Raw genomic sequence first — 14,579 nt, 5'->3', positions numbered from 1 at the left:
AAGTTCTGATAGCAGTGCCTGACAGTCAAAAACTCTTCTCTAAATACGTTTTTATCACTCTAGGTTTTTTCTTTTCATTTTTTTCTTTTAGTTTATTCAGATGAGAAACAATGAAAGCAGGTAAACAGAACCATAGAAGCCACATTCTCTGATGCATTTGAGCTGGGTAAAGTGCAGGGCATTATTTTTTCGAAAAAAGAAAGTTCACCTTAATCATTTTATATTTAAAGGTTCATTCATGCACCAGGCTTTTTTTTTTTTTTTAATACATTTATTTATTTATTTATGGCCGCATTGGGTCTTTGTTGCTGCGCGCGGGCTTTCTCTAGTTGCAGCGAGTGAGGGCCACTCTTCGTTGCGGTGCGTGGGCTTCTCATTGCAGTGGCTTCTATTGTTGCGGAGCATTGGCTCAAGGCGTGCAGGCTTCAGTAGTTGTAGCACACAGGCTCAGTAGTTGTGGCTCGTGGGCTCTAGAGCGCAGGCTCAGTAGTTGTGGAGCACGGGCTCAGTTGCTCCATGACATGTGGGATCTTCCCGGACCAGGGATCAAACCTGTGTCCCCTGCATTGGCAGGCAGACTCCTAACCACTGGGCCACCAGGGAAGTCCATGCACCAGCCTTTTAACGGTTAGGCCAAGGCCCCTCCTTTTGACTAAGACTTTACTTGTTCTGTATTTTGTTGTACATTAACCACACCAGCAGCTACAATGTCCAGTTTTGGTTTCTTTAAAGTAGAGGAAGAACTGCAAGTTCTCACATTTGATGCAAGTTTTCAAATGAATTGTCTGAATTGTGTCCTAAAGTGTTAACTTAGTTTTGATAGAATTAACAGTTCCCCTTTTTGTACTCATTTCATTGGTTTATACATTAAAGTACAGCAGACATGAGCAGGCTTATGAGCAAATACAGCTGACTGGTAAGTGTCTCTGTTCAGCTTGGAGCAGCAGTGGGCAGGGCTCTAGCAGTTCTTCCACAGGGCCCACCCACAGCTGTCATGCTGAGAGCACTTAATCTGGCTAGTGGAATAGGTGCACTTGGTGTGAAGAGAGGCCTTTGAATACTTAAACAGCTGTGGTGAGGGAGGTGGTGATACTTAAAATTGTTGTTCTTAGAATTAAAATTGTAAAATGTGTTGTCTTTTTGGTTTTTCATTATCATGGTTCATCCAGAGTTTAATACCAGTTCTTTCAAGCTTTATTTCTGTGTAAGAATGTATCTTTGTTTAGTTTCCCTGCCCTGTAGTTGACATGTGTGAAGATGAATATCAATGTAATAACTCATCTTTCATACAACGCCTTGATACTGACATTTCCTTGTCCATCTTTTCTTTATTAATGCCCAGATTTTGTAGATGATCAGGCATGTCTGAAAGTTTGAAACTGTATACATACCAAAGCAATTTGAAACTTAGACTTATCCTCAAGAGAAAAATGGCCAAACACACACCAAGTGGCCTTTTAGCTTCAGAAAAATTGTCATCACTCAAGGGAATTATCGGAGGCAGCCTTAGAACTGAATACCGCACTTAACTGCCTCATTTTTCTCAGTGCCTTTTTGCTGGGGCAACCTTCCCTGGCAGCACATCTGCCTATTTTTCCCTTAATACAGGAAGCACCTAAACTCCCGAATTTGCCTTGAATTTGGTTGAGAATAACTATTGTTTTAATGAGGGTGGGGGTAAAGGAGACGCTCTAGGGTTGTACATTTTATAGATGGGTTGTTTTTAATAATACCCTCTCCCTTCCATTCAGAGCTTTATTCTGAATACAAAAATACTTGCTTATTTTAAATTCATTGTATGTTAATATGTAGAAAGTAACTGCATTTTTAAGGATTTCTATGCCATGTACTATTAATGTCTCATGTTTAGGGGACTAGAAGAAATAACAAGTCTCTCCTTTCTAACAAGCTCTTTTTTTTTTTTTTTTTTTTTTTTTTTTTACTTTCAGCTATTCTTCTACACAGCCGACTAGTTATGATCAGAGCAGTTACTCCCAGCAGAACACCTATGGGCAGCCGAGCAGCTATGGACAACAGAGTAGCTATGGTCAACAAAGCAGCTATGGGCAGCAGCCGCCCACTAGTTACCCCCCCCAAACTGGATCCTACAGCCAGGCTCCAAGTCAATATAGCCAACAGAGCAGCAGCTACGGGCAGCAGAGTGAGTTGCTAAGAGAGAAAACCAAATAAGAATGGTTATGTTTGGAGTTTCTGAAATGGGGAAATGCTCTTTACTATTGTGTACTTTTGAACTCCAGGATGCATCTTGAAGGTATCATATCCTGGCTAATATCCTGGCTTTTCTCCAATTTAATTGCTATTAGTATGCCTTACAAGAAAAGAGAGTTTGTAACTGACCAGAGAAAACGTTGTAGACTGCCAGCCCTGCTCTCTTTGGGGAGGTTATATGCAGTGAGTGAAGCCAGCATTTCTTATGGCCTGCCCACCCCAGCTTATTAAGAGAGAGTGAGCAGGTAGCTATTGAAGACTACTGCAATTTTGATAGTTAACAAAATGCTATGTTTTGTTTTTGTTTACATTCATAAAACAAACAAAAGTTTCACAGAATGCTTACAGTTTTATGTGGAAAAGCAACCAAAAACTCAAAAAACTGTCTTCACAGTGTAATCTCTACCTGGATTGTTGTTGTCTTTTAACTAAATTCCATTCTGAGTATGTCTCATCATGACAATGAGATGAGTAGTGCTACTTGATGGAGACTACCCCTTAGCAACCCCCAAGAAACCTGGCTCCATTTTTGTTTCTTGAGTGTGGTTTAAAGAAGCAACTTTTTAAAGACATCTTAGGATACAGAACCCTGTAAACTGTTGACCAGAGTCCTTTTTTTGTTTGGGAGTGGTCTCTTCTAGACGAACTATATGAGGTTACTTCAGCCTTAATGAGCCAGCTGTTCTTGTTGAACTTTAAAAAGCCCGCTGATCAGGGGTGCTTAATCAGGTGTAAAGAAGATGGTACCTTGGTTTGTGCCTTGCAGTTGAGAATTCTATGATTCCAGGAGAAAGTACAACAGGCAGTGGTGTAAATACTGGTCCACGGCTTACAGATGTGACTCTTTCCTCAGGTTCATTCCGACAGGACCACCCCAGTAGCATGGGTGTTTATGGGCAGGAGTCTGGAGGATTTTCCGGACCAGGAGAGAACCGGAGCATGAGTGGCCCTGATAACCGGGGCAGGGGAAGAGGGGGATTTGATCGTGGAGGCATGAGCAGAGGTGGGCGGGGAGGAGGACGCGGTGGAATGGGGTAAGAGCAAACCTTTTCTCCTTTTACCTAATTTTGTTTCATCCATAGGATTTTCAATGGCAAGAAGGGACTGAAAGACATAAGAAATTTATTTCTGCATTTCCATGGATAATCTGATGAGCCCAAGCCATCTTCCAAAACATGGAAATGTCATCTCTGTGGCATATCTATTGAGGCAGTTTGCTTTTTTCAGTGCCAATCTACTTGGTTGGGATGGGGAGAACAAAGAATGGTTTTGAAACTAGAGCTTTCAGTTCCCTTCATGGTTTCCAGAGGTCAAAAGCCTCTGTGGGTAATAGACTTGGGATGGAACACACACAACTCTTATAACAACCCTAGGTATTTAACTAATTGCTTCTGAATGGTTGTCTTGAAATACCTGGTATATATACTGCAAAAAAGGAATGCAGCTGTCTTCCACAATGTTTGTCCCCAACTTCTTTTTGTACTCGGAACTGTTGAACATAATGATGAAGATCTTGGTCCCATAACCCTTGAACTATGGCCTGAGGTGCACCTGGTACACAAGAAGTCCAATAGCTTTTTGAAGAGTAATGTATATAATTACGGGATCACTCTTCCCATTGGAGATTTTGAGAAGTCTAAATCGGTTTGACCATTTTAATTTATGGCACAATCTGGTTTAGAAAACTTTGTTTAGATCAGTAACATAACCCTGCTACTTGTGCCTGCCCTTCCCCTCCCTTCTCCCATACCCTTTTCCCTTTCTGGTGTCTATACTTTGATGAAGGTGAGGTATAATGTTGGTTAACATAATCCAGAAGGCTTAGTTCTGTGTGTGTTCTGTCCCTATATAAATAGTTAAAAAGTTATGCAGAATGTTAATGTAAGTATAAATTGGATTTGGTGCCACTGTAGGTTCAAGGAAAAACTGAATAGAATTTCTTTAGAAATGTAGTTCAAGATTAAATACATTAAAAAGTTGGTCTTTATTTTTTACATTAGCAGTCTGTTTACTATTGAACAATACTGGTTTAAAATACTGTTTTGCATATTCTGCATAACTTAAAAAGTCTTCGGTGAAATCTTTATTGGAAGAAAGTCATTTTACAAGATGCAAAAACTTATGAATAATTTGGTATAAAGTAAAATTAACATTCTGATTTGAAGAATGTCATTCCATTATAAAGGTTTCACCTTCTTTATGGATGTTTTAAGTAGATGTAGACACTTGAAATCACTATCATCACGTTTCCAATCACCTAGAATCCTTAGTATTTTTTGATTGCAAAACCAATTTCAAGTTTATTCATTTTAATTCTCCAGAAGTAATAATTCTACTAATTTTGCTAGACTTTGCTAGTAGAGGGGTTCCCTCTTTCTGGGTGAGAAGTCTCTCCTGAAGCCATAGAAAACATCATGGCTTTCCTCATAGGTTTTTCAACAGACTGTGAAGCAGTCGGTTGGATCCTTTGGGGACAGGACAAGGGCTTTCCCCTCTCCCCTCTTTTTTATTGTGGTGTGGTGATGGTTTTCAGTGTCTTCTGCAGGTAAGGCACTCAATGTTGTTAACATGCCCTTTTTCATTGCCTCAGTATTTTGATATTTTCGTTGGCTGTTAAACGTGGAAACTTTTTAACATGCTTTGTCGCATTTATATGCTACAGGTTACAAAGTGAGAGCCTTGTATACACTTCAATACTTAAAAAGTACCCGTACTCAGTACTCAGCCGGCAGCATAATGAAAAGTGGGACTAGACACGGTGTCCATATGGAGAGGAAAAATATACATAGAATATTTTTAACAAAATGTATTCATTGTATAAATGGAATCCTTCTGTAACTTTGGTAACTGCATACTTGTTGTTTGGTAATGAACCAGAGGAGGTATAATACTCTAGAATTGTGTAACATTAAAGTGTAAACTTTTGTGTTTAAAGAGAGAGAACATTTTATGGTGTGTACTTTTAAAAAGGAAACAAAGCTGCATGCAACAGCTTGAAATTGTATATTCAGGTATTAAAGGTGCAATACTGGTTAGAAAAAGCTCAGGGCCTCCCACTGAGGAGCTGCCTTTAATTTTTTAAAAAACAAAAAGGCCCAGTTCATATTTCTTCCCCCTTTAAGATGTGTAAGGCGGTGATTTTATACTGCCATTGTCATTGTTTTCAACTGATATGTCTATAAAGTTGCACCCCCAGTCCGTGGAGCCTTGGTATTTGTTGTAAATTCTCCTTTCACAGCGATTGTTAAACCCATTAGTGCCCTGAAATGTATGGCTTTATGCTGAAGATCGGCTGGATGCGTCCTCTGGTGTGTGTTGTAGGCCTTTACTTTGGTGTCTCCTGCTTTATTATACTGTGACTTGTTAGGAAGCCCGGGGCCTCACTTGGCTCTCCCCTGGGAGAGGTTGAGGGTGCACCTTTATGAACATGAAAAGATTCATCACAGCAGTTACCCCAGCTTGCTACTTCTCTCCACACCAAGCTCTCCCTGTTTTTCAGCTGACGGGGTGGGTGTTTGGGATGTATTTTTTCCCCCAGTTTGCCAAGTATTGCACTATTAATACCAGCCCCCCGAAATGAAAGGAACCAACCACAGTGGTGTGTACAATCAGACGAGCAAGGTTGTATATAAAGGAAATTTGAGCGAGCTGCCCTGAAGAAAGGCATAGTGACAAGATGAGAGAGATGCATTGTTTGGAGATGTGTTTAGCCAGTGCCCTTCTTCCCCACGAGCCCCCCCAAGGCTCAGAGCGGTACTGGCTTTTAAAGGGAAAGGCCTTCATTTCTTCGTTTATCCCCCCAGCAGCGCTGGAGAGCGAGGTGGCTTCAATAAGCCTGGTGGTAAGTTTTTGAGTATTACCATGGATAGTGTTTAAAAAAAATACCGTCAGTTTTTAGAAAACTATAATTTTATATTAGTTTCATAAGCGGTTTAAAAATGATCTATACAAAAGAGACTAATGGGTACTGCCGGCATTGTCTTAGGGGTAATAAGGTTAACCTATGGTTACAAAACGAAGGGTAACTTGAAGTATTGAGCAGCTGCTTCTGTAATATGGGGGAGAATACAGTTTTAAAATTTGGTTTATTTGGAGGAAAAAATTTGACTTAAATTTAACACTAATTTGGCGCATAAGCATTGAGAGTGTATTTGGTTAATGGTTTAAAAGCAAACCAGCAAAGAAAAAGCAAACCCTAGCAAACCTTTCACAAATGTTAAAGGGGCACTGCTCCATTTTAGCAGTGCGGGTCATTTTGAATTTAATGAAGCCCCATCAAATGGTGGTGTAGTAGATAGCTATGTGTGTTTGTAAGGTTTGTAGCTTGCAAGACGTGCACTAACAGTATTTTATATGATCTTTCCTGGTTGGCAGGACCCATGGACGAAGGACCAGATCTTGATTTAGGTAATTCCGAATTCCTGATTTTTATATTGTGCTTTATAAATGAATAGCACAGAAGCAAGTGCGTGTTGGGGTTCAACAGCCTGGTAAATCAATGGGATACTCTTGCTGTCAAGAGCAGTTTGGGGCTTCCTTTATCATGAGTGACTACTCACAACCACCTTAAACAAAAATAAAGTAAACCAAGAGTTCCATGTCATTCTTATTAGTAAGGTTGGTAGTTCTTTTAGCTTTGTGATGAATACCAGTGGGCAGTAGTGACCATTGGTTAATAAGCCCTTAGGGATACATGACAATAACTCCCTTTGTCTACTTTTCTCTGGAAGGCCCACCTGTAGATCCAGATGAAGACTGTGACAACAGTGCAATTTATGTGCAAGGATTAAGTGACAATGTGACTCTAGATGATCTAGCAGACTTCTTTAAGCAGTGTGGAGTTGTCAAGGTAAGTAAAAGCATGACCATGTGATTTGGCAGATCTTTCAACCACAGCATTTTAAAGAGAACTGACTTGAGAGTTTCTGAAGTTGCCTGACTTTTCCTTCTGGACTGTCCATATTGTGGTTTGCTCCTTAAAATACAAAAAGCAAAAAACAAAAATTTTTTATAGAAAAGAAAAGCTAAACATGATTTAAGCATACTTGATAACTCAGGGTCATTTTTATAATTATCATGTTAATTGTAAGACTACTTAACATGAACATTACTTATTGTGAAATATAGAATATGACATAGTTTTAAAAATAATGAACACTTACGTATCCATATCCCAGCATAGGAAGTACGGCTTTATGAGTACCTTTGAAGTACCTACCTGGTATATGTCTTCCCTTCCCAGTTTTACCCCTTCTCTCAACTCCCATCCTGAAATTTATCATTCCCTTTCTTTACTTTATAGATGTGTCCTCAGTAATATTTTGTTTTACATAATTTTGAAGAGTATTTATTAAACACTACTGTAAGGCAGTATACTGGGAACAAACAGATAAGAACCCTTGGAGTTTACATATAGTGGGGAACATACTGTAAAAAGGAATAGTTGTGCTGTGTTCAGTGATCGTGATTGTTAGGGAGGAAAACAAATACAGCAAGATAGAACAGGGATAAAATGAGGAACAGAGCCACTAGGAGCAGGGAAATAATTTCAGAATAGTAGAGGGAATAGTGAGGCAGGAGCTTGCCTGGCAAACTCAAAGAAGCTAGTGTGGCTAGAACGGTTTGGTCTGAGCGGCTGTAATGGTGGTGGGGTTATTAATTAGATGAGGAAAAAACTAAGAGAAACTGGGATTTTGAGAAGTGTGGGGGGGTCCCTAGGTCAAAATTTCAAAAGTCTGGGCATCTTGTATTTCATTCATAAATATGTCACAAGTTATTCGTAAATTCTCTTAACAGGCTGCTGCTAACTTTTTAGTTTATAAGCCATGCTCCATTGAATGTCCTTGTACCTATCTCCTGGTGTGCTAGTTTCTCTATTGTGTATATAGTTGATTCTTGTTATTCATGGTAGTTAAGTTCTATAAAATCACTATAAACACTGAATTAGTGAATGCTGAGCCACTGTCCCTGGGGGAAGTATGTACACATATACACATACACATCTCACATATATTATAATCATAAATTCTAAAAATATTCATCCTGATAGATCCTACTCACTTTATTTTACAAAGAAAAAAAGATTCAGAAATGAGACTTGCCCAAGTTGGTATTCATATTCATCCATTTAGTCCCAGAGCCAGAACTTCTTACAGAACACTGCCCCATCCTCCCAGTCTCTGTCCTCTGGTCATTTCTAGAGAGAGCTAGAACGAGAGGGGAGAGCGTCATCTTGTTCCTTCTCAGCTGGGAACATGTGCATCTGGCAACATGTGTTTCACACTCTGTGCATGTCTGCAAGTAACCACAAAAAGTGCCACAAGTATTGATTTTGGTAGGCAGAATACTGATGAGTAGGCAGATTTGCAAATCTGAATCCACGGATAATGAGAACCCACTATGCCCAGGTGTAGAACTGCTGGTTCTTACGATGTGTACAGTGTTTAACCTCAAAATAACTGTCTGGCTGACCAGCTTAGACTCCCACTGGCACTCTGACTGCACACCTGCCACACCCTCACTGGGAATCACCTTTTTTTTTAACTTTCACTAATCCGGTAGAAGAAAATGGAAATGTAATTTAATTTGCTTTTCCCTGATCATTAATAATGTTATAATGGCACGCTATCTTCTTTGAAATACCTGTTTGTGTTTTGTACGCATTTTTCATTGGGTTGTTTGTCCTTTGTTGATTTATTAGTGGTTCTTTATTGTCTGAATGCTGATTCTTGTCTTTGTTGCAAATACAGGTCTCCCAGCTTGTGGCTCACTTTTTTCTTTTTTTGGCCGTGCCACACAGCTTGCGGGATCCTAGTTCCCCGACCAGGGATTGAACCTGTGCCCTCAGCAGTGAAAGGGCAGAGTCCTAACCACTGGACCGCCAGGGAATTCCCTGTGGCCCACTTATTCATTTTTTTTTTGATGAGTAGAAGTTCTTAATTTTACTGTAGTTGAACTTAGAGGTCATTACCTTACTGGTTTGTGTATTTTTTTCCATTTGCCAAGACCTTTTATTCCGCAACATCTTTTGAAAGAGCCATCTTCTCCCTGGTGGTATATAATGCTTTCACATAGAAAGTACACCTCTACCTGGAGCTGTTTCTTGGCTGTTTTGTATACTTGGTTAATTTGCATGATCCTATGCTAGTAGCACTGCTAATTACTCTGTGCTCAATATTGATACCTAGTAAGGCAAATTCTTCCATTTTATTATTTTTCTTCAGAAATGTTTTGTTGTTTACTCCTTGCTCTTCCATATATATACATACGTTTTGGAACCAGTTTATGAAGTTACTTAAAAAACCCCAATTGGGGGAATTCCCTAGCCGTCCAGTGGTTAGGACTCCACACTTCCACTGCAGGGGGCACTCATTTGATCCCTAGTCAGGGAACTAAGATCCCATATGCTGTGCAGAGCGGCAAAAAAAAAACACAAAAATCTATTGGATGTTTACTGAACCTGTAAGAATTTTATTTATTTATTTTGGCTACATCGGGTCTTCATTGCTGCACGTGAGGGCTCAGTATTTGTGGCACACGGGGTTAGTTGCTCCATGGCATGTGGGATCTTCCTGGAGCAGGGCTCGAACCCGTGTTCCCTGCATTGGCAGGCGGATTCTTAACCACTGCGGGGAAGTCACCGAATCTATAAGAATTTGAGGAGAATTGATATTTTTATAGTACTGAGTAGTTCCCCGCCCCCCACTCCCCATTAACATTGTATTTCTCCATTTATTAGGTCTTTGGTAAAGCCAATCTCCTTAAAAGTTTTGCAGATCTTTATTTTATTTTTAGATTTATTTTTTAGTTAATGGTCTATTTTGAATGGCATTTTCTGATTCAGCGATTTTGGTAAATCTTAAATCATATAAGGAGATTTCTCTCTACTTGTGATTTATATGTTGTTTATTTGGGTATGTGGGGTTTATTTGTAGTTAAGAAAGCAGTGTTTACTATCAAAGTTTTGTAAAATTACAGATTTTAAACTGACATACCCCATCATTCATACCACTATTTCGCCACATTTCCTTTCAGTGTTTATGTGAAACATAGGTATCAGCATATATATATATATATATAATTTATTTATAAATGCAGATAAGAGTTTGATCATATGCAAAAAACACATAAAGCCATATTCTTGTGCAGTGTGGCTCTTGAATTCAAGCCACTTGCATCTGGTGTTGAGCTGAAAAACTAGTCACCTGTTCTGTCTCTGGAGGGAAAAACTGGCTGTGTTGAACTTGAGATAATCAAGACTCCTTTTAGCACACTCACAGCCCTGTATGTTGTACTTAATGATTTTCAGGGTAATTTTTACTTTATGTGATGTGTGTCTTATATGATGGCATCAAAGCCTGACTGAGTCCTAAGAGGTGGCTGCTCACTGGGTGCCTGTTAGTGTGACCCACAGGGTGCTGGGGCAGGTGCAGGGACACAGGAAAAGGTGGCTGGGGAAGGAGTGGGACCTGTACTGTTCATTTACACAATTTGGAACTTTGGTTTTATGATAAAACCTATTTTGGTTTTATGATGAAACACATCTAAGAGGAAAAGTCTTCTAAGTACAGAGTTGTGGTAGCTATTTAGGAAATAAGTTACCCATAATTCCACCACTCAGAGATAAACTATAACAACATCCTTCTGAATGTGTGTCTGGAAAATTTACTGCTTTTGACAGTTTAAAGAACTTGGATGGGGAAAAAAATTTCACATGGATTTTTTCCCCTGAAAACTAGTATATTCTGGTCACAGCTTAATTATGCTATTTTATGCCTAGATAAACAAGAGGACTGGACAACCCATGATCCATATCTATTTGGACAAGGAAACAGGAAAGCCCAAAGGCGATGCTACTGTATCCTATGAAGACCCGCCAACTGCCAAAACTGCTGTCGAGTGGTTTGATGGTAGGAACCCTAGGTCAACAAGGGTGTGCTCCTAGCCTTCTTAGCTCTGCCTCCTCTGGGGCACACAGAGGGTGTGGTAGCAAGTGTTGCCTGTGTCAGCTTGTGGGTTAAGAAAGGGTCTTGCTCTGCTGTATTTAATTCTGGCTGTTAGAATGTTGTTCTCTTAAAGTGGTTCTAGGGACCAGGGACAGATAGGTTCTCCCTCTGTGTGGCTATAGGGCATGGCAGGAAGGAGGACCTCAAGAGCCAAAGGAGCAAGAAGACCCTCTTTCTTCTCCTGGAGGAGCACTGGATGGCTGCTGGGAAGTGCTTGTCGCGCTCCCCTCAGCCACGTGAGGGCCCGGGCACTGACCATGGGTTAAGAGATCCCTTACTTTCAGTCGTTGTTCAAAGCCTCATGCTAAAGTTGTCATTCTTCTCTAAGCACAGATGTCAGAGGTGCAGAAAGTCCCACAGACATCTCAGCCGTATACATTTGCATTTACATATATATGTGGCTTTGACATTGATCCTGGAATTTCACTTCACACAAAACCAACTTTAAAGTGTCAGAAAGTTCTGCCTCTCCTCTATTGGCCACTTCCTGCTCTACTTGTCCTTGCTTCTCACCCTATTTTTTGTTTTTCTGTTTCTTTTAAAGGCTTTTCTGGCCTTGCCTGTAAAAATCTTAGGGAACATCATGGGTGGGCACACTTGATGAAGCAGGAATGGTTGGTTTGATAATAGGGTGGGGTTGGTGAAAAAGGAGTCATCTAACCTTGCCTAGTCCCTCAAGGGGACTAAGAGTTGGAGGTTGGGAGTAATTGGCGTTCTGTTAATCTTGTTTCAGGGAAGGATTTTCAAGGGAGCAAACTTAAAGTTTCTCTTGCTCGGAAGAAGCCTCCAATGAACAGCATGCGGGGAGGAATGCCCCCCCGTGAGGGCAGAGGGATGCCGCCGCCGCTCCGAGGAGGTATTTACTGGATTACTGTCTCTGAGCTGTTTCTGTGTTGCTTTGGAAGTTTTTTAGTACACTTGTCTTTGAGGAACTTGGTTTCTAGAGTGAAGGCAAGCCCATTAGCAATACTGAAAAGGTGTGTAGAATCGATACTAGACTATTGGATGCTGACGGTAAAAGTTGGTGGGAGTAAAAGAAAAGAGGATGGGTTGATTGGTCAGGGAGGCTGGAATCCCCAGGGAACCACGCTGCCTGGGGTTTAGCCCTGGGCTGTTCTCTTCATCTGCCCTCCTCAAGTTGTTGTGGAGCTAACTGCAGTGACGACAGTGACTAGCCCTCGGGTCTGTGGGAAAGTATGGGCCAGGTGATGGGGCAGCGACAGCTGTGATCTCTGAGTCCCTTCATGAGACGTATGCCTGTAGCACATCTGGTGCTGCAAAGAGGTGGTTTATGCTTTCTTATTGCAGGTCCAGGAGGCCCAGGAGGTCCTGGAGGACCCATGGGTCGCATGGGAGGCCGTGGAGGAGACAGAGGAGGCTTCCCACCAAGAGGGCCCCGCGGTTCCCGAGGGAACCCGTCTGGAGGAGGAAACGTCCAGCACCGAGCTGGAGACTGGCAGTGCCCCAATCCGTATGTACTTCTCCGGGCACACTGATAGCCTACTAGTGCAGTCTCCCTACATCTTGCCCCATTCCCATTCTGGAGAGGCCTGCTGGATTCTTTTCATCCGGAGGAGCGTAATGATGACCCTGATGGCTCTGCTGGGGGTGGTGGGGGTGGCCTAGTCGGTCCTTTACCGGCTGTTTTGGAGCCTTCGGGAGAAGGTCACAGTCCATTCGACTCAGGCCCACATGGTTGTACAGACACTTTGCTGGATCAAACTCTGGTGCTATGGTGTGTTGCTGCCTGAGGCTACGGCTCAAAAGCCGTTTTCTGTGGACTGATCCTCTTAGTGGTGTTGGACCCCGGGATTCAGTGATTATGGTGGTTTCTGCTCAGGTGGTGCCTTCACTTGTTCAATAAGTGATACTGTTGTGATGTAACTTTATGCAGGGGGTGTGGAAACCAGAACTTTGCGTGGAGAACAGAGTGCAACCAGTGTAAGGCCCCAAAGCCTGAAGGCTTCCTCCCACCACCTTTCCCACCCCCGGGTAGGTACCCTCAGCTTCTTGGCACTGAACCTCTTGTGTTAACTTGGTGGGCTTGGTAAACAAAATTCAGCTGCCCAGACCAGGTTGGTGATTTCAGCAAGTGCAGCCCTGGACACTGTGGCTCTTTAAGTTACACGGTTGACCCTTGAACAATGCGGGGGTTGGGGCGCCGGGCCTCTGTGCAGTCAAAAAAAATCCACTTAAAACTTTAGTCGGCCCTCCCTCCATATCTGTGGTTCCACATCCTCAGATTCTACCAACCTCAGATCATGTAGTACTGTAGTTTATATTTAGTGGGAAAAAAATCGATGTATAAGTGGACTCATGCACCTCAAACCTGTTGTTCAAGGGTCACCTGTAGTTCCATCATCAGTTCTAAATTGTGACCCAGGTGTTCGGGTGAGTAAGTATCCGTTTCTGCTCTGGGGGAAGACAGCAGATCCTGAGGGGACCTCTGCATTCACCCATTCTCTCTGTCTTAGCACTGAGCTGGCCTCTCCTGTACTTTCCCTTACCTTTAGGCGGTGACCGTGGCAGAGGTGGCCCTGGTGGCATGCGGGGAGGAAGAGGTGGCCTCATGGATCGAGGTGGTCCTGGTGGAATGTTCAGAGGTGGCCGTGGTGGAGACAGAGGTGGCTTCCGTGGCACCCGGGGCATGGACCGCGGTGGCTTTGGTGGAGGAAGACGAGGTGGCCCTGGGGGACCCCCTGGACCTTTGATGGAACAGATGGGAGGAAGAAGAGGCGGGCGTGGAGGACCTGGAAAAATGGATAAGTATGTGGTGGTAGAATCAGCTGTGGAGCACAGGGCCCATTGGGCGGCAGGCCATTCCCATCTTTGGAGCAGGTCTCACCCGCTCTGTGCGAATGAGGCAGGAAGCTCAGCTCAGGGCTGTGGAAGGGCTTCCTTTCCTCTCCCCATTTTAACACATTGCCCCTTTTTCCTTTTTGCCCTGCAGAGGCGAGCACCGTCAGGAACGCAGAGACCGGCCCTACTAGACGCAGAGACCCCGCAGAGCTGCATTGACTACCAGATTTATTTTTTAAACCAGAAAATGTTTTAAATTTATAATTCCATATTTATAATGTTGGCCACAACATTATGATTATTCCTGTCTGTACTTTAGTATTTTTCACCATTTGTGAAGAAACATTAAAACAAGTTAAATGGTAGTGTGCCGAGTTTTTTTTTTTCCTTCTTTTAAAGATGGTTGTTTAACTAAGACTAAACAATGGGAATCCCTTGTGAGCATGCTCAGTTATCATTGTGGAGAACCAAGAGGGCCTCTCTGTAACAATGTTCATGGTTGTGATTTTTTTTTTTTTAAATAAAATTCCAAATGTTTATAAACCA

At 42.0% G+C, this 14,579-nt stretch overlaps 1 protein-coding gene across 2 annotated transcripts in view; it reads left to right on the top strand.

Annotated features, from left to right (window-relative positions):
* EWSR1 (EWS RNA binding protein 1) overlaps positions 1 to 14,579 on the top strand; it is a 28,551-nt gene extending 13,972 nt beyond the window's left edge. Inside the window, exons 7-17 of one of the 2 annotated variants that reach the window (XM_068563752.1) lie at positions 1,950 to 2,161; positions 3,083 to 3,263; positions 6,036 to 6,070; positions 6,604 to 6,636; positions 6,960 to 7,078; positions 11,009 to 11,138; positions 11,968 to 12,090; positions 12,543 to 12,705; positions 13,129 to 13,226; positions 13,748 to 14,000; positions 14,185 to 14,579. In XM_068563752.1, the coding sequence (XP_068419853.1) occupies positions 1,950 to 2,161; positions 3,083 to 3,263; positions 6,036 to 6,070; positions 6,604 to 6,636; positions 6,960 to 7,078; positions 11,009 to 11,138; positions 11,968 to 12,090; positions 12,543 to 12,705; positions 13,129 to 13,226; positions 13,748 to 14,000; positions 14,185 to 14,224 (1,387 nt within the window). In that variant the 3' untranslated portion in view covers positions 14,225 to 14,579. Of the gene's footprint in view, positions 1 to 1,949; positions 2,162 to 3,082; positions 3,264 to 6,032; positions 6,071 to 6,603; positions 6,637 to 6,959; positions 7,079 to 11,008; positions 11,139 to 11,967; positions 12,091 to 12,542; positions 12,706 to 13,128; positions 13,227 to 13,747; positions 14,001 to 14,184 lie in introns of both variants that reach the window. The other variant, XM_068563751.1, reaches the window with a different exon arrangement.

This window comes from Eschrichtius robustus, chromosome 14 (assembly GCF_028021215.1).
Source record: "Eschrichtius robustus isolate mEscRob2 chromosome 14, mEscRob2.pri, whole genome shotgun sequence".
NCBI lineage: Eukaryota > Metazoa > Chordata > Mammalia > Artiodactyla > Eschrichtiidae > Eschrichtius > Eschrichtius robustus.
This window is presented reverse-complemented; position numbering and strand designations above follow the sequence as displayed.